The following is a 24,494-nucleotide window of genomic DNA, read 5'->3' as shown; positions in this document are numbered from 1 at the left end:
GAGCAAACAGGATCTCCTCCTGACCTCTGCAGCAAGATCATGTTTGTAGAGTGATTAAGGTACTGCCACTGGGTTAGGCACTGAGTTCAGATTTTAATTTCAAATTACAACTGAGAAGTCAAAGGCACAGGGAAATAAATTAATCAGCAGGACTACATCTTCTTAGTTTTCTTTTCAATAAGTCCTTAAAAGTGAAAGCGCTATATGCACTGAACTTCCATAGGTGCTGAAGGCAAAGGTGGAATGGTCTCTTTTAATGGAAAACATTCCCCACACTGTGCTCTTCACTATACATTGAATTGTTAGCTTCAGCAGTTCCTCATGTTGTCACAGATGCAATGTAAATGGTGGTGCAAGGGATGTTCTGTTGTTTGTGATGTGTCAGTTACCTCATATGTACAGTTCAAAAAGGTGCCTGTTTTGGAAATTATGGGGCAGCTTGGAAAACCTTGGCTGGGGTGGTTGTGAAAATGGTGCCACAAGTAAAGAAGTTAAACATGTCCCACTTAATTAGTTCAATTATTTGTAGATCTAAAAATATACTTCAGGAAAGAAACCAGAATCTGTGATAACACCTTCTTATTTCTCTCCTGTACTTCACCATTTTTTTTAAATTGCTAATGATGTTAAAAATAAACTTTCAAACTCTTACAAACATGTACAATATGCTCCAACATCTTTGTATGACTACAGAGGCAAAAGGGCTGTGATTAATTAATGTTGCACAAACAAGGATACATTGCACTTCCAATTAAGCTTTTGAAAATAAACTGACTAGCAACTGCCACTAGTTTATTTTTAATGCCACAACTGTTTTCCTCTTTACAGTTTTAAAAAGCAAATGAAGTAAGAAAATAAATTATATGCCATTTTTTACCCAACTGTTGGAACAATCATTTTTACTGGCTGTCATCTGTGCCATTTTCTACATTTCTAGTGCACAGGAATTCCATACTCTAACACAGTTATCCATTGTGGTGCCCCTCAGATGCTGCTGGACTACAACTCCCATCATTCCTGACCAATGGCCATGTTGGTTGGAGCTGATGGGTGCTGGAGGGTACTCCTATAAACCATGATGATTTATCTTATTTCAGCGGTGTTCCTATTTAAACCGGTTTATGTTAAATAGTAGAAAGGTACCTGTCCTAAGAAAGTGTTCAGAATAAATGCATGAAGTTGGCTCCCTAAGTAGAAGTAGTTACATTCTGCTGCTCTTGAATCCTGTTCCAGGGCAGCTCCAGGGGGCATGAGAATGGCAGTTTCTGTGTTCCCATGAATACCTGTGCAATCCTCCAATTATGTCATCAGCCAAAGCTGACAGAAGGCATTCCACACCACCGAGGCCACTTGAGCATCAAGTAAGAGCAATGGATCCAGGAATACTATCAAACTATGTACCCGCTCCTTCAGAGGGACAACAGGCAACTTTCCATCTATTTGGTCTAGGGAGCCACCCACTAACAGTTCCCTCAGTCTTATCTGGATTGAGCTTCAGTTTGTTGGCTCTTATCCAGTTCATTACTGAGGCAAGACGATGGTTTAGCACTTCCACTGCCTCACCTGCATGCTGCTCACAACATACTCCAAAACTCCAGATGACCCCACTCAGTGGTTTCATGTAAATGTTAACCATCATAGGGAATGTGTTTAAACTGCTGCCATACAAATACTTTTAGTCAAGGCAAAATTTGTTTTGGTTTAACATGGAGTCCTTGTTATTCACCCCATGCCTAATTGTCTTACCACACTACTGTTACAGAGAGTTGGCTGGTTCAGTATATAAATTCCAAAGGTTAAACGGCTGTTTAGTGGAGGCAACCAGTGAATAAAAATATCTACTTGGTGGCAATGGTGGAAACCAAAGAAGGAGAGGTGGGTGAGCTGGTTTGCTTTCTTCCCCTCCCTCTCACAGTTCAGGCTAAGATCTGTGCTGTCACACTCACTTATTCCCCTGATTTGATAAACTGAATCTTTGCTCCCTATCCAGGTCAGATCTTGGCTTTACAAGAGCAAAAGGCCCCAGAGATGTGCCTAAAGTTTCATGGTGACAGCTATTCTATTCTGGAAACTTACTAAGTTTGCCTTGGCTTCTGCTTCACTGATGAAAAATTGCCATTCAGCCAATCTTGTTGTTTCTTACTCTGTTCAAGTAACACAACTTAAATGCACTGTTAAATAACACCAGACAACAACCAGGAAATACATCCATTTCTATTACACTGATTATTCAGGCAAGTACAAAATTAAATGATGGCCACTTAGGGAGCTCCTCAAAAGAGGCTGCATATGTAGTAGATTCTTAGCTGAACTACATGAGTTTTATACTTCCAGGTGTTTGAATGCCTTTGGGACAAGAAGCAGAGGCACTTAATTAGACTCTATTGGTAGGTGCCTGAGGGACTAGCCATTGACAATGCCGTGTTTATGAAAGGCAGATATACTACCAGCAGTTCACAGTATCAAATGGTGTTTTACTCAGATAAGCAGGATGTCATCTGTGAAAAGAGCAATTTTATGTTTGTTACCATGGGCTGTGGTGGTCTGAACCTCTGGAGAATCACCCAAGAACCACTGCAAGTGATTCAATGGACTGAACAAGGAAAAGAGCTGCCTTTGTACTTCTCTTCAAGAGAAACAAGTCTTCAGACAGAAATCAGACAAATAAGAGCATGCCTGTGCAAAATTACAGACATTCAATTGCATATTGTTTGAATAGTGAGATGAAAATAGAATATGGTACAACCCCACTCTATCTAATGTCATCGATGCATGTATGTTAGTTGGCTGCTTCTGCTTATTTGGTTAGTTCAGTAACTAGTTTTAATTACGATAATGGCTTCTGTTACTAATGCCAGGTAGTTGGTATGAATGAAAGAGCTTTAAGAAATTAAAGCTGTAATTTCGTATTCTTATTTACTCTCATTTACTTGGATACTTAAGGAACGAAACAGGAAATGTGCAGAGCAGCTGTTAGCTAGGTTGAAGCAACCATCTCAGCACTATAGCTCAAACTGATGGGACTTTTAGTCCTTGGACAAGTCACATCATGCTATTAAATTATGTGCTGCAGCACTAAGTCTTTATGGGGCATTTTAATCATTTTATAGAGACCTTAAAGCATGTTTGTTTCATGCTCTCCTAGCACATTAACAATTAATTCCATGTATTGTTTCCAAATAGGTACCAATCCTCAAAACTCTAGGGTTGTGTTTGGGATTTTGTTTTCAACTGAGACAGTATATGAATTCAATGATAAACAATTATTATCATCCAAGCACTTTGCATATCTTATACATTTGTAAAAAACAACAAATTTGTAAAAATGCCCAAGTTTTAATGCCATCTGTAGAAATACTAGGTCAGGTTTTCAACAACAAAAACTGTCACGCCTTTGATTTCACCTTCTCCTCCCATGTCACAAAGGGCTGAATGTTAACTGTTTTGTAAAATGGATAAATGGTTAAATTAAAAAGCAGGCTCTTCCTGCTAAATACCAATGTGAAAAATCTGAACCAAATTATAAATATTTGATGAGCCTTTTCCATGGGAATAGTGACTATTTAGAATGAAAACAGTCTGCAGGCTGACCTATAATTGCTACAGATTCTAGCTCACAACATTCAGGGCATGGCCCCATATTCTGCCTCTGGCATAGTGGGTGGTGTGAGTCCAGGCTATTTAAACTGACCCAGACCAAATTGTCTTCCACATTGCACTGCTGACTTCCTCCCTGTTAAAATTGTACTTGCTGTGGAATGAGGTTGTTCACTGATTAATGGAGCTTGGAGCTTTTTTCTCATACTCTCTCTGTCTGTCTGTCTCTCTCTCATCTATCTATCTATCATCTATCATCTATCTATCTATCTATCTATCTATCTATCTATCTATCTATCTATCTATATCTATCATCTATCTATCTATCTATCTATCTATCTATCTATCTATCTATCTATCTATCTATCATCTATCTATCTATCATCTATCTATCTATCTATCTATCTATCTATCTATCTATCTATCATCTATCTATCTATCATCTATCTATCTATCTATCATCTATCTATCTATCTATCTATCTATCTATCTATCTATCTATCTATCTCTATCTATCTATCATCTATCTATCTATCTATCTATCTATCTATCTATCTATCTATCTATCATCTATCTATCATCTATCTATCTATCTATCTATCTATCTATCTATCTATCTATCTATCTATCTATCTATTATCTATCTGTCTATCTATCTATCTATCTATCTATCTATCTATCTATCTATCATCTATCATCTATCATCTACCTATCATCTATCTATCTATCTATCATCTATCTATCTATCTATCTATCTATCTATCTATCTATCATCATTATATTACACAATATTACACAAATATTTTCATGTCATCTTCCAGAACTGACGGTATGAGCTCCCTGGTCTGAAATCTTCACTCAGTTGGCCTACAGCTGTAAGGTTTTCACCTTTCCCATAGCGAAGATATGAGTGTCGCATGATAATTATGTCCTGGATTGTCAGAACGTTTTTGTAGGGTAGAGCCTTGGAAAAGATCCATAGCTTGTGAGGAGATCCCCATGCTGTTGCAATGTAATATTGCAAGTAAAGTTATTGTTTTAAAATCTGTTTATAATGCAGCATTTATTATAACAACAACAACAACAACAACAACAACTAATTCAATTATGGCAGCTGCTTCTACCAAGTTTAGAAAACTTGGTACCCTAAACTGGAATGCAGATTTCTTAAGGCTTCACTGCTTTACTCTTTTTTCCTAAATGTTCAAAGTGGCATAGACACGCTAGAGCAAAAGTATACATATACACTATGATCTTGAAGTAGCAAACAAACTACACATATCCTACTGCTCACTACTTAGTTGCCGCTGGGAGAGCTAGTCAGATGAAGGAACTACAGCTCCTTTAAGCCAGTTAGCAGGGGGGGTGGGGTGGGAGGTAAAGGTTAAGTCCAGTAAAAGGTGACTATGGGGTTGCAGTGCTCATCTCACTTTCAGACTGAGGGAGCCAGCGTTTGTCCACAGACAGCTTGTGGTCATGTGGCCAGCATGACTAAACCGCTTCTACTTGCACTGGCATGCTTTTGAACTGCTAGGTTGGCAAGAGCTGGGACAGAGCAAAGGGAGCTCAGCCCCAGTGGTGCTGCCAGGCCTACTTAGGAGCCTGGCTGCCAGAAGTCCAGGTTTGAGACCTCTGATGTCTTTCATTCTCATAGCATGCTTCAGTTCCCAAGTCTGAGTTATTTGCCATTGTGGGAGGTCACTGGGCTACACCAGCTCACATACCTACTCATTTTGTCTTGTACCTTCCATTACTTGTTGAACGCCTCATCCTTTTATTCACCTGCGACTTTGACCCAAGGATTTTTGCATGCTTTACAGCCTTATCAACTGTCTACCTCTTCTTCCACAGCAGTCGGTATGCCACCATAATCTCATTCTGCCGAGACCTAGACAATGAGCCACTGTCAGTAAGTGGCATGCCAGGCAAATCTTGTGGCTGTTCAAGTGCTCGGCAAAATGTCAAAGTGATGTTGACAAAAGACTAAATTTATCCCTTGGTCTCCAGATGCTGGGCTGATTTTCATTCTTGATTCTGTACCCCACATTGTTGCTCTACCACACAAGTAGCTGTAGATTAGCCACAGCACTTGGAGGACCATTTTCTGTTATGGAATTTGGCATGAATGAATGTCTTTGTGTGGGAGTCTGTGGAAAAAGCTTAGTCATAGGGAAGAAATATTTGTTCAGGAAGGAAACACATCTCCCTTTCGAGCCCTCATTTAAGAAGATTACGAGATGAGCCAACTCTAAAATGAATATCAACATTCACCCGCAGGCCGTACCCTGGGCTTTATATCATGAGGGAATGAAGTGGCTGAATTTAGTCTGGTGAGAAAATAATTAAAAGAACAAGTGCTTAGCTGCTTTAAAATAAAATTCTAGAAGTTTCATACCTGGTATAAACAATTGCTATAATTAAGCTGAAACAATGCAAATCTATAGAGGTGTGCAGCCCTTGAAGAGGTTCCCTTGAAGAGGTTACATAATCCCCCTCTACGTTTTATTTCAGTAAATGCATTAAGCCTGTTGAGAAGGGGTGATATGATAGCCATGTTCAAATATATAAAAGGATGTCACATAGAGGAGGGAGAAAGGTTGTTTTCTGCTGCCCCAGAGAAGCGGACACGGAGCAATGGTTCCAAACTACAAGAAAAAAGATTCCACCTAAACATTAGGAAGAACTTCCTGACAGTAAGAGCTGTTTGATAGTGGAATTTGCTGCCAAGGAGTGTGGTGGAGTCTCCTTCTTTGGAGGTCTTTAAGCAGAGGCTTGACAACCATATGTCAGGAGTGCTCTGATGGTGTTTCCTGCTTGGCAGGGGGTTGGACTCGATGGCCCTTGTGGTCTCTTCCAACTCTATGATTCTATGATTCTATGAGAACCTGCAGCCTCTACAATGATGACAGCCACCTTCCCATCAGCCTCAATGGCTTACAAAGAGTAGAAGACTCAGTTAAACCAATTATTCATTGTTCTTGTTCAAACCAATCAAATGTATTGAACCAGCCAACAGACCTCATAACAAAACTTATACTTTCCATTGAAAATGAGATCCAAGATCAAATAACTCATATCGACAGATAGAGAAATGTAGTTACATTTAGTTGAATAAGCTTTTTGCTAATGTTTTCATTGTTCTGGTTTGGATGTAATGCTAAGCCATAGTTTAGCATTAAAGGAATTAACCACAAGTGTGGGATCTTTAGAGCCATTACAGCCTGACACATTATGGGCAGATTCACAAATTAATGAGTCCTGCTTACTTTTTAATAAGATAAAGAGAATAGAAATGCACAGAGGAGTGTAAAATTGACAGATACTCTAGTTAAAGCTACAAAAAATAATTTCTGTAATAGTTAGCTGGTGATTCATGATCTTAATTGTTGTTGTGGGGTATGTGTGTGTATGTAATTTGTTACATGGCATGGCATACATGGTTCTCCTACCCATTTTTATCTTCACAACAACTCTGATAACTAGACTAGGTAAAGGTAAAGGGACCCCTGACCATTAGGTCCAGTCGTGGCCGACTCTGGGGTTGTGGCACTCATCTCACTTTATTGGCTGATGGAGCCGGCGTACAGCTTCTGGGTCATGTGGCCAGCATGACTAAGCTGCTTCTGGCGGACCAGAGCAGCACACGGAAACGCCGTTTACCTTCCCGCCAGAGCGGTACCTATTTATCTACTTGCACTTTGATGTGCTTTCGAACTGCTAGGTTGGCAGGAGCAGGGACTAAGCAACAGGAGCTCACCCCGTTGTGGGGATTCAAACTGCTGACCTTCTGATCAGCAAGTCCTAGGCTCTGTGGTTTAACCCACAGTGCCACCCGCATCCCTAAAAGCCATGAACCCACAAAAATGCACATAAACACAAAATTTTGCAAAAGAATTTATGTTATTGTATTGGGTAAATCTTTTTTTGTTTTTTGTTTGCATCCAGTTCATGGACCCCTTGAAGCTAATCATAGACCCCATAAAAGTTCATGGAATGCAGGTTAAGAACCCCAGCACTGGAGCATGTGGTGGGGTTGTCTGAAGCTTTTATCAAGCTTCTGTAGACCACCTTTGTGGAGTCCCACCAGCGGTTCTCAGGACCCTACCATCTGCTCTGCTTTGGATATGGGCACATGAGTCAGTAAGAGATAAGCCATTTCTGATTTAGCATTCATATATCAAACATGCTTAGACAATATGTTTTATGTGTCTTTCAATTTACTGTCCAAGGCTGCAGTCATACGCCCTTGGAATTGAGCACCATTGAACTCATTTATAAATGACTTGGTTGAAGAAATTGAGGAGTTGCTCATCAAATTTGCAGGTGACACCAAACTGGGAGTGGTAGCTAATGCTACAGAAGACAGAATCGGGATTCAGTATCATCTTAACTGATTGGAGAACTGGGCCCAAGCTAACAGAATGAATTTCAATACAGACAAATGTAAGGTTCTACATTTGGGTAGGAAGAACCAGCTGTACCAAATTAAGACAAGGGACACCTGGATTACATGTAAAAAAGATCTAGGGGTCTTAGTAGATCCCAAGCTTAACACGAGTCAATTGTATGATGCTGCAGCAAAAAAAGCTAATGCTATTTTAGGCTATGTCAACAGAGGTCTATTGTTCTGATAAAGGGAAGTAATAGTACCACGCTATTCTGCCTTGGTCAGACCACACCTGGAGTCTGGGTGTCACAGTTTAAAAATGACATTGACAAGTTGGAACATGTACACAGAAGGGCTCCCTAGATCAGTGTTTCCCAACCTTGGGCCTCCAGCTGTTTTTGGACTACAACTCCCATCATCCCTAGCTAGCAAGACCCAGTGGTCAGGGATGATGGGAATTGTAGTTCAAAAACAGCTGGAGGCCCAAGGTTGGGAAACACTGCCCTAGATGACCAGGGGTGTGGAAACCAAGCCTTATGAGGAATGGTTGAGGGAGCTGGGTATGCTTAGCCTGGAAAAGAGGAGACTGAGAGGACATACGACAGCCCTTTTCAAAGGGCTATCACCTGGAAGATGGAGCAAGCTTCTTTTCTCCTGCTCTGGAAGCTAGGACCTGAACCAATGGATTCACTATACAAGAAAGGAGATTCCAACTAAACATCAGAAAAAACTTTCTGACAGTAAGAGCTATTAGACAGTGGAATGGACTCCCTTGGCAGCTGGTGGGCTCTGCTTAATTGGAGGTCTTGAAGAAGAGGTTGGAGAAGATGACTCTCGGGGACACCTTTCAACTCTACAGTTCTATGTTTCTATGAATGTGAGTGCTACAATATCTGTAAGGATGTACAAATTTTGAAGGCAATAGAAAAAGATTGTAGGATTGCAATTCTGCAGCTGAACATTCCAATTCTTTGACTCATACAAAATGAAACACTTTTTGGTTCCCAAGCTCATGTACAGCCCTACAAAACACCGCTTATACAGAAAACACACTCTGCACACCTTGCTAACTCTCCAAAATTAAAATAGTTCTACATGGAAGTAGTTCTTCCCCTAGAACATTTCCCTCTTACCTACTATCTACATATATACTCACTTCAGTCATTAAATCCATTATTATTGTGAGTCACCTTCTACAGATGGGCTATGAATGATCATATTTGGGGGAAGTTCAGGGACATAGCTATGGGGGAAACATTGGCTTTGTGAGTGAGATGCAGAGACTATTTTGGCTAATGAACCATGCTAATATTTCATGGCAGCTGAGCTTTAAAACTCTCGTGTGTTCCTACTCAGCCCTAAACTGTGCAATTAAATTTTTTTGCTGAAAAGATCCCTAAGGTGCTGCCTTTAAATATCTTAATTAGGAGTACTCCCATTGCACATTATAGTAACTCAGAGCATTTAGTCTTGCTGAAATGTAGCAGCATATGAGGAGGGAAATGTGAAATGGCTAGAAATGATTTGGCACTAGGGCAGTCAGTAAGAAAGAACCATTTCAGTTCTGAGTTAAGAAAAACCATCACTAATTCAGAGGAAACATGCACATCCAGCATCTTAGTGTGAATCTGCAAAGGCTGTTATATGTTGTAGATGTTATCTGCTGTACTCTTTAGGGATAATAATAGTTTCTTGCATCAGTAAGTTCACCCTAAACTCAACTGACAGGAATAATTGTTCACCAGCTAAATAAAATAGCAACAAACTATTAGCAGCTCAATATTTTGGATGCTTGTATTTAGCAGAGCCCAGGATCTATTGAACATGTGGTACTACTTGAAAATGCATTTAATGAAATTTTCTCAGGGAAATTATCCTTTCATATGCATGATCTAAGGAGCTTTGGGATTTAGCATGAAATCTGGGCCATTTTTGCTTAAATCCTTAGTCATTATCCTTTCCTCTAACTCAAATTACTTGATTCATGCCTGGTGTTTTGGCAATGAAAAGGATCTGGATGAAAGATGTGTATTAAGTTGTTGCATAGGGTGTTCAATGTGCAGTCTGTTGCTGGCACAATGTAAGATATATTACAGCTTTGCAACAAGCAGATAGAAAGTGTTAGAGCTCAACTGCACAACCAGCAGTCGCTTGAAGTACCTGTTACTGGACTATATGACTTTACACTGCTCCTGGCAGTTTGACTATTTTAATGCTCCCACACATATTTTTTTTTTAAAAAAACCACACACCTTGAACATATTAAAAGCTTCTAACTTCCTTCCCCTCTTTTCACATCTTCATCTCTTTGAACCGTGTCCCTTTCTTTGATCCTCCCTGATATTACAGTGATCATTTCTCACTCCCACCCTGGGCAAAGTGAGTATTTATTTTCTTTACCCTCAGCTACCCTGCATATGAGAGTTTGGTACTTGTATGGGTGGGGGAGAAATTCTGTTTGCTTCACATTTTAACACGAACCTACCTAACGTTTATTTCCCGAAACGACAACACAAACTTAAATGTAACTATCCTTCAAAATTCGTATTTCTCTGAATGTTGTGATGCAATTCTTCAACCAAAAAAATTGGCATTTTAGGGGGAAGTGTGCATAAGAATGAAAGGAACATACAAATTGCCTTCTTTTAGGCCAATGTGTGTATCAGAAGAAATATGCACTAAAATGCTGATCAATTTTCATGAGGATTTAAAAAAAACAAAACCTGAACTTATTGGAAACTCGAATAAGTAAAAGAAAGAAAATTGATACAGTACTTCCATCCATTCCTACCTGCAATAATATATTGCAATGTTGGTGTTGGTGTTTAGTGTTTGACTAGGACTAACAAATCCCTACTTAGCCATGAGCTCAGTGGGTGACTTTGAGTCAATCTCTCTGTCTTGTTGTAATATGCAGTTATTGGCACACATGTTTTACAGCCTGCATTTTTGCTAACCAAAGATTACATGATCTTTTTTGTAAGGAAACCAAGTTCTTTCTTTTTAAGTCATTTGGAACATTATTTTTCTTTTCTCTTTTTACTGCCAATGGATGGAAACTTGCTTTTGAAACTCTTATGAGTAAAATATTCATTTGTTTGTATTGTTGAGTGTCTGTGATTTATTCTAGCCTAAGTATTTTCATGGGCAACATTTGTTTAAAGGTGGATGAGGGCAGACCTAAATCTAACTAAGTTTTAATGTGCTTGGAGCAATCACCATTATGACTTTTTAAATTAGGCACAACTGATTCCAGTGCTGAATGTTTTGGTGGAATGCATTTCTCACATTATTACTTAGCTCATATAAAAGCCCACTTTCTATTATATTTTGCACTCTATGGCTGGTGCACACTGGACAGATGGAAAGCAGACTTTCTTTTCTCAGGCACATGAGTATCACAATGAACAAGATCAGTGGTGAGCAGAAAGCAACGTATTGTGACTGAGATATGCCAATATCACAACTGACCTTATCACAGCTGCCTTACTAATTACAAGTGGTATTCCAAGTGATATTAAAGTAATATTTAAATGTCTGATTAAATAAGTCAATGTAAACGGATTACACATTTTTGGAACCTTCTGGCATCTAGATTTAATTCAAAGTAGAGGAGAAGCACCCCAGTGTCAATCTAATTGATAGTTTTCATTTCCAGCAAGTATCTCCACAGTTTAATCACAACTCTACTGAGGTATACCCTGCTAGAAGAATTACTTGTTAAAATGAGAATTTAATTTAGAAATACATTTCTAGAATTCCACAGAGGAAACAGTCAACATTGCTTCTTTGGTCTTATTGAGTTATCTATACACTAAAACGTTTTCCTCCAGCACACATTTAATTGAATCATGTCTTCAAAAAATTAATACTTTTCTATGCCTGTCAAAAACCACAAGTCAACACTTGCCTTCTTTGCTTAATACATCATACAAATGTGCAGTAATTCTCAGCAGGGTTTAACGCATCATACAAATGTTCAATAATTCTCAGCAGGGTTTAACTAGTTGCCCACACAGTTTTGATGATAGGAGGACTTCAGTCTGACCATAGCTGTATTGCGACATGATAAGATTAAAATGTGTATTGGCTAAATATATATGAATGATGTAATTCTGCATTCATTAAACACCTCTGTATAAATACAAAATAATGAGCTAAAATAAAAGGTATGTTTAAAACGGTGACTGTTTGTTTCTCTGCCTTGGGCCCCCAGATGTTTCTGGCCTACAACTCCCATGATCCCTAGCTCACAGGACCAGTAGTCAGGGATGATGGGAGTTGTAGGCCAAAAACATCTGGGGACCCAAGGTTGAGATCAAGGAAAGCAGATATTCACGCTCTCAAAGTTTCAGACATATCTCCTTTTCCAGCACACACTGAACTAATTACTAAATGGAAATTTACTGATAACTTTTCATGATATACTTTTTTTTTAAAAAAAAAAGACTAAAAACTTGAGATGTATTTTTCATTTCTAAAATGTATATTTTTTAAACTGAAGACACTATATATGAACTTACCAATAGAAAACTGGAGTACAGAAGCTGTGGTTGTATTAAGGCCATTAGTAGTCTATGGAGAAGGGAAAAGAAGAAATGTTGCATTGAATCAGCAAACTAATTAGTTTATTGTAGTTTTCTTGGAAATACAAATGAGAATCTTTGAACCCTGTAAGTTTAATGCCTTGGACTCTGTTCCAGTTACTTTCAACAGCGGCAAGCTCAGAAATGAAAGATATTTTATTTTCTGCTTTTCCAACTATTGCTATCTTACCATATGCAAGTTATAAATTCTTTGCTTTTGTCGTAATTATGAAATGAACATGTGATTTTAAAATTGATTTTGCACCCTTATCATCTTATCTACAAATTAAGCATTCTAAATAGTAAACAAATAACAGATTATTGTTTTTGGGAGTGGTTATTTTTGAGCATGAATATAGTTTAAAGCAGTGTTTTATTTTAGGCAATCCAAATAATGATGTGCAACCTTTATTATTATTAATTTTTTAAAGTTATTTTTAACAGGACTCACGGTCTCAAGTTATCCATTGCACCTATTAATATGGAACATGCATTATTTATCAAGAGTCACGTGCAGTTGTGCCAGAAAGAATTAACTGGCTGGGGGTTTTATCCAGGCTTTTAAATATATATATATAATATTTTAAATTCTGCATAGTTAATGGAGTTAGCAACTTCAAATGAGAAAGTTTCACAGTTCGTATCTCCATTTTTGAATGCCCGCACGATGAAAGCAGCAGCCATGCTGGTGCTCGTTTATCCTCTAATATATCCTTCCTCTTTAGAGCATTATATTCTGCCATTGGATGGGTCATCGTGTGATGCTGCCAGCACAGCACTTGCTGTGCAGCCAGCACCTTAGATGATTAATTCCACTTTGCAAGTCTGTCTTCGCTTGAATGCTGAAACAAAGCACCGAATACACCAATGCTGCTTAAGACTGAAACCTTAAGGTTGCATTTCTGGGAATAAGACTTTATTGAATTCAACAAGACTTACTTCTGAGTAGAAATGGTTAGGATTGTGATGTAAGGCAATAATATATAAAGGTATAAATCTGAAAGGGTATATTGGAATGCAATGTACATTCCATTGGGGAGAAGTACAAGGAAGCAATGGGGGCTAAGGAAAAGAGCCAGAATGCGCCCCCCCAACTGTAACGTTGACAGTGACATATAAAGAAAACTGACAGTTTCTGAATTGAAAACTTGAAATTCCACAAATCAGTCAATTTCGCAAACAGGCACTTACCAATTCTCTTGGCCCATATGGCTCACAGAAAGTGACAGCATTGCCATGCATAATTACACCACATTGGTCTCCAACCTCACAATTACTACATTCAAACCTGCAGGAAAACAGAACACAGTCGAGTTGAAAATGCTGAAAAGCAAATTAGAGGCTTGAAAATTCTGACTTTGGGAAGGAAAGGTCTGTTTAGGAGTCCCCAAACTCAAGTTAATGAACAAATTACCATCCAAAGCAGAATTGTTATTTGGCTTGCCTATAAGACACTCCATTTAATCTTGCACCACTTTCCCCACCAACAAAACATCCTCATGTTAATTCAAAATATTTAAAACAAGTGAGTGGGGTTGTTTCCTCAACTACAGTCATGTTTTAGTTTTCAAATATAACAAATATAATATCGCAAGAGCTACTATGTGGCATTACAGTAAGGATAACTTTGAAACAGATTTTATTTCTAAGCACAGTATATGTAAGTAGGAGGAAAACAGTTAATTGAGTCTTGGCATCACCATGGGCTGATGGCAAGAGGACTAAAGTGTCCCATTATTAACCCAGCACCACTTCTTTACTCCAATAACAGTGCATTCTTTCGACTATTTAAATGATTCCAATAGTATTTTTTATTCAAACAAAACGACTAATTCTGCTACTTATTTTGCGCCCAAGGTGTGATGGGCAGTGTTGAACACCTGTATAGCATGGACCTGTTTAGAAACCCCTACGCAGTAAGAGCTGCTTTGCACTTGCAGATTAGCAATGACACAGTATGCATTTGCAGCATTCCCTGTAATGCAGAAGGGAGGTAGACCTATTGTTACCACCCCAATCTCTGAGTTGTGAGAGACTCCTGGGGTTCCGGTTTTACCAAGGGCTTCCTTTCCTTGGAGCAGGGGTCTGCAACCCGCGGCTCCGGAGCCGCATGTGGCTCTTTTACACCTTTGCCGTGGCTCCGGGGCGGATACTAGCGAGGGGAGGAGGCGCATTGTGTGCCCCGACATTCCCCACTGTGGCGGGCGCTGTACTGGCTGTGACGTCGCATGGGGGCGGTGCGTGCGTTATGTCAGTACAGTGGTGCCCCGCAAGACGAACGCCTCGCAAGACGAAAAACCCGCTAGACGAAAGGGTTTTTCCGTTTTGGAGGCGCTTCGCAAAACGAATTTCCCTATGGGGTTGCTTCACAAGACGAAAAAATCTTGCGTCCCCCGGCGGGTTTTTTTTGCTTTTTTCGCCCTTTTCCTAAGCTGCTAAGCCGCTTATCAGCTGTTCCGCTGATAAGCCGCTTAACAGCTGATCGCTGGAAGCCGCTTGACAGCTCTAGCACTAATCCGCTAAACTGCCAATGGGCTTGCTTCGCAAGACGAAAAAACCGCTAGACGAAGAGAATCGCGGAACGGATTAATTTCGTCTAGCGAGGCACCACTGTATATGGAAACATCACCGCTGCAGACAGCCAGATTGTTGACACCACATGATGCGCTTATCTCTGGGAAAGAAGATTTTCCCAGGACGTTCACAGGCTGGATAAGTCTTTGTGAAGAGTGTAACTTGAAACCTTCCGATTGCGCATGTTCAGGAAGTTTGTCGGACTTGCTGGAAGAACTGAACTGAAAGGAAGTGTTTTTCTCTAGTGCTGTAATGTCAGAAATAAACATCATGTAAATAGATTTCTGACTTATTTTCTTTCCCCTGCGGAAGCAGGAAAGAGGGGTTGTGCATTTTGCCCATGCTTGGGAAAATGTCGCCTATCAAAATCTCCCTGGTCTGTCTGCATATCAGCCAGAGGAGGTTACCGGTAAGCAGGCTCTGAGGACAGTGAGAGGGGCCAGCCTCTATGGAGGGGGCTTGCAAACCAACACGTTAGTCACGCACTGTCCCGACATCACCTTCCCGCCCGCCCGCCACATTGTAAGGGGCATGTACACTGATCACTGCATTGAAAGGGGGCATGTACGCTGGTCACTGTTTTGAAGGGGAATGAAGAACACACACACAAAAAAAGGTAACTTGTTTATTTAACGTTTATTTCTATGAGGAGGAGTAATTCTGAGGGGTCAATCAAAGAAATAATAAAAAAGTGACAAAAAAAGTTATTTTTATAATGACGAGTTTTGCGGCTCCCAGGTTTTTTTTCTTCGGAAACAGGTCCAAGTGGCTCTTTTTGTCTTAAAGGTTGCAGACCCCTGCCTTGGAGTGATGGTAAGCAGAGATTGTGATGGCTTTAGGATTTATATGCACGCGCGCGTGCACACACACACACACTTATACACAGCCTGAACATAAGAAGGAGGCTATCACAGCATTAACACTCCCTTACTTCCCCTTTAGGTTCCCAGGAGAGTTCCAAAGCCAAGCACAAGCAAGACCTTTCCCTGCGTCTTCAGCCAATAATAATAATAATAATAATAATAATAATAATAATAATAATTTATTATTTGTACCCCGCCCATCTGGCTGGGTTTCCCCAGCCACTCTGGGCGGCTTCCAACAAAGATGAAAAATACACTAAAATGTCACATATTAAAAACTTCCCTGAACAGGGCTGCCTTCAGATGTCTTCTGAATGTCAGGTAGTTGTTTCTCGCTTTGACATCTGATGGGAGGGCGTTCCACAGGGTGGGCGCCACTACCGAGAAGGCCCTCTGCCTGGTTCCCTGTAACTTGGCCTCTCGCAGTGAGGGAACCGCCAGAAGGCCCTCGGCACTGGATCTCAGTGTCCGGGCTGAACGATGGGGGTGGAGACGCTCCTTCAGATATACTGGACCGAGGCCGTTTAGCGCTTTAAAGGTCAGCACCAACACTTTGAATTGTGCTCGGAAACGTACTCTAGCCTCCAGCCTCCACCTTTCAGCTTCCAACTCTCACACATCTAGCTCTACATACTGTTCTCCTATATAGCAGCTAAGGGAGGGTTGGGGGAAAGGCCCATTCATATGTTCTATGGCATAGAGCAACTTAAGCTAAATTGTGGCACTTAACTAGCCAGCCAAAGCCATTATCTTGAAAAAGGAACTGGTTTGACTGCTTTCCCCTTCTACATTCTGCTTTCATAGATACAGGATTGCGGGTTCTGGGAGGGGACGCAGACTGACCCCCCACTCCAAAAGGAATATCAGCAATCAGTTCCCCTTGTACAGCATCTCTGTGTGTACACGTACACATTGTGTGGAGCTGTGCTTGAGTCCCACAACCTGTTACATGCCCATCACAAACTAAATGTATAACATCTGCCTTATTATGGGACATCCCTTAGACACATGTGATGTCCTAAGGCAGGTTATGTGCCCTCATCCCCCAGTTTCTCTTTCACTCTTCCCTTCCAGCTTCCCCCCTCATGTTTGTATTCTGTAGATTCTGATTTGTGTTTTGGTAATTAAAGTCAAGTCTTGAATTGATCAACGTGATCCCAGCACAAATATACCCAGTTATGTGTATTTCTTGTTTACATAAGTAATGGGCATGCAATCCTTTTCCATCTGTACCAAAGCAGCAAAGCATTACAAATCTTGTTGGGTATTTGGCAGCCTTTCCTCTTGGCTAATGAATCTTGCCTAAGGATAAACAGAAAACACACCTTTGGCTCAACAGTAATACATGCAATAATGTGCTTAGGTTTCTGCACAGACCGCTGTTATAAGGCTGCTGTCACATAGATTGATTTGAGAGTTTTTAGAAATATTTTTGTTTATTGCAGATCGTTTCCCAAAGACCTGTATGATAGAACTACTCTTCTGTACGACATATTTGTTCACTTTTTAGCCGGCAGATCCACCAGGGGAGTGGGTGCAATGAAAGGATTAACTTGATGACAATAATCCAAAACAGTGACAAGTTTGGGTGTAGCTAACTGATTGGCTTTTGTTTTCTGTCTTATTTACAAGAACGTCCTGCCAACGTTTTGTTATATATATTTCTACTGAACTGAGAATTCAAATTGGAGGACATTCTTGACTTCCTAAAAAGTACCTAGCAAGAACATCTAATGCTAGACATTTTTTTTAAAATGCAACAATCCCTTGCTGAAGTATTTGTACAACAGTTGCTAGGCACCTGGAGTGCTACAAAAGACTTACTCAATTCATAAACAGGCATGATGCCATTGCAACAGATGGACTAAATAGAAGGCTAGGCTGCCAAAAGGCTGCCCATGAACATGAGATTGTAGATGTGCTGTTATTAAAATGACTGCCCGTTAAGGAAATGTGCTTTCCTTAACCCAAATGGTTTTTTTTGGGAGGGGGGGATTTAAACGCTTGTTAAATCACAAGAAGTTAGCTCTGTATTCTATCAATTACTAGCTAGGGGTCCTTATTCTCCAAGATAACTTTTTGACAAGAATTGCTGGTTGTTAGGTCAGCAAAATGGTTAGGGCTGTCTATTTCCCAATCCCTATAGCCTGAGGAGTCCTAATGGGCAGAATACTTGATGACTGGGTTGTGTTTTTTCAGGTGTTTTTCCTTGAAAATGGTAAACTATTAATGTAGCATATTGTTTTGGGTCCCTTTAAGTATAATGACTCCTGTGGGGGAAAAGGGAACTCTTCATGCATGCAATAGGGAAATCAGTGTTAGAAATTGGGATAGAAAAGCTAGGAGCCAAATGGCTACTGGGACCTGGGTTGTGGGCACCTAAACAGAATGTCTAGTCACCATTTGGGGGCAGGGTTAACAAAACTTTTTATTTATTATTTTGATAAGCATGAACTAATACGCCATTCACATAAGTGACACACTGCTAATATAACATTTTTATCAGAAATTGTTAATACATGTTTAATTTGGTGTTTACAATAAAAATCTTGGTACCATACTTCAGTTTTCAAAACACTCTTCTCTTTATTGTTAAACTCCTTCACATATTGTCTATCCTTAACACAGACTTCAAAGCACATACATTTGAGTAATCCTTGAGTGTCAGCCAGGTGCAAAAAATGGCACCCAGGCTTTTCGAGGCACTCACAAATGATGAATCTTTAGGCACAAAATGCGCCTGGTGCCCTGCTAATTTCAAACCCTAAGGGAAATCACTGTGTTTGCAATCCCCTTCAAAGAACAGGAAAATGGGTAGGACTTCAGGAGTGTGCCCAGAGTCATTTATAACACAATCTCAGTACTGTGTTATTGTGAGGAATTAACAATTGGAATAGGCCTGCCCACCGAACATGCCCTGGTAGCCATATACTAAGGTTCACCTAGAATGCTGCAAACTTTGTGCCTTGGGTCTCTCAAATGTCAGCTTTTAAATAGATGCTCTGTGAAAGCAGCTTGGGAGAATGTGTTGCATTTTTTAAAAAAGAAGTGGGGAAGTTATTTATTTATTTTCTTTCTTACTTTTATATCCCACCTTTCTTCTGTCGTGGAATACAAGGTGGCCTAAGTGAGTTGGCCTCTTTTCTTCCCCTTCTTCTTTGTGATATCTGAACCAGGATGATGAGATTAAGCAGGCAAAGTGAAACCGGAGCCTCACTCTTACATTGATATCTCACCTTCCTTCAATCATGGAATTCAAACTGATATGCATGGGGTTCTCAGGTAGCCCCCCCATCCAGACACTAACCAGACCCAGTCATGCTTAGCTTTAGCAAGGTTGCTTCATCATGTCCCCTCAGATCATGCCTTCTCTGCTCTACATCTGTCTTGTCTTCCCAATTGTCCACTCCACAAAGGAAGAAAAGGACAAGAGGGAAAGTTATGGACAACTATGGGTGCCACATTCAACCTGGCTGACAACCTACACTTGACAACCCCTATCATCAAGTTTGCACTGGGGGGAAACTTAAAAGATTTAATACTGATTCTTGCTAATCTCATACAAGTAGCTATTTTTTCTGGTACTTGCTCAATGGCAGCTAGCCTGATATCCCTTTTAAGCTTGACTGCCACCATCAATTTAATTCTCTCAATCTTAACTCTTCCTTTCCCCAAACTGAGCTTAAAATGCAAGCTAGTATACAAATGTGTGCTTAGGCTGCATTCTCTGTAAATACAGAACAGGGGATGCATCACTGGCTACAGGTTAATCTGGATGACCTTATTAGGCCTTTTCCCTCTTTTTAATTTCTCAAACTCTATGCATATCAAGTGGCTTTGCTGTTCAGCTACTACTTCTCTATAATCTGGTTTAGGAAATACTGTGAAGAGCTCTGGCTAGCTGGAACATCTCTTTTTATCATCTTTCATCTCCTTTAGGATTATTTTCTTTATAAAATCATGAACAGCTTTGAGCAAATCCTGATTCCAAGCCTTCATGTCGACTTTGAAATGTATTGCTTCGAAAATTAAATGGCTTAGAGCTGGTCACACACACACACACACACACACACACAAATTTAAGAAATAAAAAGTTGAAGAAGTCATGCCAGTAAAATATTAGTAGCATCATTAGGGCATCAAATGAAAAAGAAAGAGAACTTCCAGCAACCAGGTTCACATCCTCTTGACACTATCTGTAGTGTCATTTTACAGAAAATGTGTTTGTAAGCAATTCTCTTAATTTCCTTTACTGCTCACCTCAGATATTCTTCATCTCAAATACAGAAATGGCTTCAATTATTTTTGTGTGCATGCCTGATGTTACTAAAGAGTTATTTGCAGCTCAATTCTATGCATCTCAGAAGTAAGACCTTTGAACTCAATGGAGCTTACTCCCAAGAATCAAATAGCGTACTGCCACCCCAATTAGGCTTTCCTTTTGAAAGTGCCTAATTTCCTTGCATAAAACAAAAATATCCAGTTACCAGTAGCATGACATATTTTGCAGGGGGAGGGGTGGACTTTAAAGCTTGTATCTAAGTTATACTCAGAGGATACACACAGAAATTAATGGACTAAAGTTAGCCATGGCTATTAATTTTAATGAATCTGCTCTAGGTGAGACTAGCATTGGATACAACCCTTACGACTTGGATACAAGCCCTTAAGTGACTAAGCAGATGTAAATGTGCAGATTCATAAGTTGAAACTTAGGAAGTTGGATCACTTCAAAACAGAAAAGAAAATGAGAGATTGCTAAAATGTTCTTGACCTGATATATGATAAGATTCTAAGCACAACAGTCCATTTCCAAAACCAAGTTCTCTGGAGCCTTGAAGGCAAGCATTTTCTTTGAGGTCCAAGAACATAATATTCTGAACAAATATACAGCAACAGGAAGAACCCACTTTCCAAAAGACAAAGCTAAGCCCATCTAAATTTGAAATATAAATCCCCAAGCTTTGAGGATATGAACAAATCATGTCATACAAAATTTCGAGAAGAAAGGATTGGAAAAGCCCATTAGAGCTCAAAAATATTATGCACAGGACTTGGGGCAACCCACCTGCCTGGTAAGAAACTGATTGGGCAGAGGAGTGCAGACAGGAGGGTGGGGTTGGGTGCCATTAATTAGTAGATAAGATCAGCAGCAGGACATTGGACAGCTCCAAACTGACAACTTGATCCAACAAGGTCTGCAGCCCAGCTGAGTCCTCCCTGGCCCACTGTGGAATGAACAAGGGTAATAAAAAGCCTTGCATCGCTTAAGTACAGCCAGGTATGTGGATGCCTTTGCCAGGTGGAGGGTCTGTGAGTGTGAGGGTAGTGGCTCTGGTTGAGGGGTGCAGCCCCCAAAAGACTCTAGCTTAGAGTTTTCCATCTAAGGAGGCTTTGGGTGACTTAAGTCCTGGGCTGGGATATATATATCTACACACACAATAAAAAATCTTTTAAAGCTATACAAATAATTACAATAAAAACAGCACGGCACCAGCCATTTCAATAAAAGCAGTCAGCTCCCAAAAGCCTGTTGGAACACTTGCCAGAGGAAGGACAACAAGGAGTGAGTAAGTCTAACTTCTCTAGAAAGGGACTTCCAAAGTCTGGGGAAGTTTACCAAGAAAGTATGGGGTGGTTTCAAGGGTCCTCCTTATACAGTTCCTCTGTTGGTTGCATACTACATCTTGCAAACAACACTAAGCCCCTTGAGAGCAAACTGAGTGTAGCAGCAAACGCAGAGTTGGCCGCAATCTGAACCTCACCAGTCAATGTATATATAAATGCTGTCTTAGAATGCCTCTTTCCCCACTGATAAAGACAGAAGACTCCCTGCAAGAGACACTTCAAATTTCCTCGGTGTGAGTAACCTAAAGAGACCCAGAGGCTAGTTTCGCAACCACTGTTTCACTGCATTTATTACTTTCAGAGAGAGTATGCTACTCCTTGCATGATAGAAAAACCATCAAGATAAAAGGAGTCCCTGAAGGTATTGCAGGCCTCTAAGATGCCAATAAACCACTGTATGTGTATACCTTGGGTAGAAATAACAAATCTGGTGGTATAAATGATACAACAGCCTGAATTTCAGGTTGAACACCAACGTATGACCTGTGCAACTCACAGTGTGTACTTGTGACAACTCTAAAGGGGTATTATGTAGAATTTGCGCTAAGGTGTGAGGATGTTAGTTTGTGAAATTACAGGTGCATGCGTTTCAGTTAAATCGATGGTAATTGTCTTCCTAGAACTGTGCAGGATTGCAGCCTTGCATTATAATCCACAAATGTTGATAGCACAAAGGCTCTCATCCAAGTGTGAGCAGCTGAAGAAAGGAGACGATGGCAGAGAAGATGCTAATGGAGCATGAGAAGGATAAGACATTGACTGTCTAACCAAGCAGTATGAGCATGGGGATGAGGGAGAGGTAACTGGGACCATCTGCTCACCCGATTCTCTTGCAGCTCTTCTAGAGCAGAAGCACTGGGAAGAGTGTTAGGGTGTATCTGCTGCCAACTGCTGAACATCTCATACATCTGTCTGTCTGTATTGCTACCTTTTATGGGAGATGAAAAGTGGTGCTCTCCAGTGAGAGTGAGGATTCCTGGGGAAAGGTGTGCGGAGTTTATTCAAATCTCTTGGTGAAAGCTTGAGTTTGGAGGATGACAGCCTGGGTGGAAGTTGGACTGCTTTCCACAAACACACTTCTATGAGACATCTATGAGTTTGCTATAGTATCGTTCTGTTTATGGGGTGTATGGCGTGCCTGGTGTCATGCTTCTTCTGCAGTAGTTCATCCACCTTTCGTCTTCCACCCTGCACTCAGCACTCACCTGTGGCTCCTACCAGTTGTCAGCATGTGACAGTGGCCACACCCTGGGAAACAGCTTCAACTGGCTGGCTAAACAAGGTGAGGGCAGCCATTGAATCTCAAACCCTAGATGAGACATGCTCCAGCAGACTGAGCAGGTGAGACTAACAGGGGGCCCAACAGTCTTTTGAGACAGAGGGGAACCAACAGTTCTGTTTGGCTTTTTATTGGATCAGAATTCACTTGCATGCTGGGTGCTTCTTTTAATAGACGAAGCAGAGTGAATTATTGAGGTAGTATATGGGATGAGGTGCTGGTGAACATAATGACGTTTAGACTAGTTTTATGGAATATAATTGCCTATAATTGTTTTATTGTTGATTTATTAATGATAATGTATTAGTTTTATTGGCCCAGGCATTGTAACTGTGGTGTTTTGTGTCATAGCTATGATGTTCTGTTATGTTTACTGCTATTGATTCTTATTCTTTTAAGCCTTTTTGAGACTCACCTGAATGGAAAGCAGCTCAGAAATTCAATTAATCAAATCCATGGCCTGAGTGTGTTGCTTCTTTACTTGAGGGTTGGGGGAAGGGGGTTTGCTGTTGTCGCAATTAAAATAGAGTGGGGGAAAGATGATACTATATGTGTAAAAATGTGAAAATGAAGCAAAACTTACCACATAGCAGGATTCAGTCCTTGTAGCTGATAAGAATCAAAGTCATCTCGTAATATTATGCTTTCGCTGTGCATTTCAGCTGAAAATGAAACACAGAAAAGAATTCCCAGCATAATTTGAAAATCAAATGAACAAATGAAATCTCTTTCTCGCTCGTCTTTCTGAAAATATGATTTGGTGTCCTAAATGTCCTGCTTTCGCTTTTAATTTTTTGGATCTTCTTGCACAGTGGTAGGGATCACAATTTTCATGCAAAAGGTCTAAGCTTCAGTCCTTGGCAGCTCCAGGTATACCTAGGAAAGACTTCTGTCTGAAACCCTGGAGAGCAATGGCCAATCATTGTAGATATGCTGAGCTAGCATAACCAACCACATGACTTGGTCTAAGGCAGTTTCCTATGTTCCTACTTCTCCTACTTCTGTCACATGTGGAATACATATCCCACAGAATATAAATCAGGCATAGGCAAACTCGGCTCTCCAGATGTTTTGGCACTACAATTCCCATCATCCCTGACCACTGGCCCTGTTAGCTAGGGATGATGGGAGTTGTAGTCCCAAAACATGTGGAGGGCCAAGTTTGCCTGTGCCTGATATAAATAATGTCAAAGGCCTCCACTTGTTTTAAAAAACATTAGCTGGTAGTGGTTTCATTCTCATGTTCTCCACTCATCTCCCTCCTACTTTGTGAGCCAGGGTCCAACCCAGTATTTCCCAAACTTGGGTCTCCAGCTGTTTCTGGACCACATCCCTAGCTAGCAGGGTCAGTGGTCAGGGATGATGGGAAGTGTAGTTCAAAAACAGCTGGGGACCCAAGTTTGGGAAACACTGGTCCAACCGTTAATTTCTCAAGTTTTGAACTACTGGTGAAGGAATTTATCAAATTGCTTGATACTTGTTTTATGTTTCTAATACTCACGGACTCTTCACATATATTAATATCTATAGTGGTCAGTGAAATGTATATATTATCTAAAAGGGAGAGGGGATTATGATTG

At 40.3% G+C, this 24,494-nt stretch overlaps 1 protein-coding gene across 4 annotated transcripts in view; it reads right to left on the bottom strand.

Annotated features, from left to right (window-relative positions):
* The window catches only part of RELN (reelin), a 311,282-nt gene that overhangs the window by 156,225 nt on the left and 130,563 nt on the right, over window positions 1-24,494 (bottom strand). For all 4 annotated transcript variants that reach the window (XM_083701222.1, XM_083701221.1, XM_083701223.1 and 1 more), the window contains 3 exons: window positions 23,498-23,576; window positions 13,762-13,858; window positions 12,508-12,559 (listed from right to left, as the gene is read on the bottom strand). In XM_083701222.1, coding sequence (XP_083557348.1) covers window positions 12,508-12,559; window positions 13,762-13,858; window positions 23,498-23,576 — 228 coding nt within the window. The remainder of the gene's footprint in view (window positions 1-12,507; window positions 12,560-13,761; window positions 13,859-23,497; window positions 23,577-24,494) is intronic.

The sequence above is a fragment of the Podarcis gaigeae genome (assembly GCF_964106915.1).
Source record: "Podarcis gaigeae genome assembly, chromosome: 10".
Classification (NCBI taxonomy): Eukaryota; Metazoa; Chordata; class Lepidosauria; order Squamata; family Lacertidae; genus Podarcis; species Podarcis gaigeae.
The sequence above is the reverse complement of the archived record's forward strand: the minus strand, read 5'-3'. Positions and strand labels throughout refer to the sequence as shown.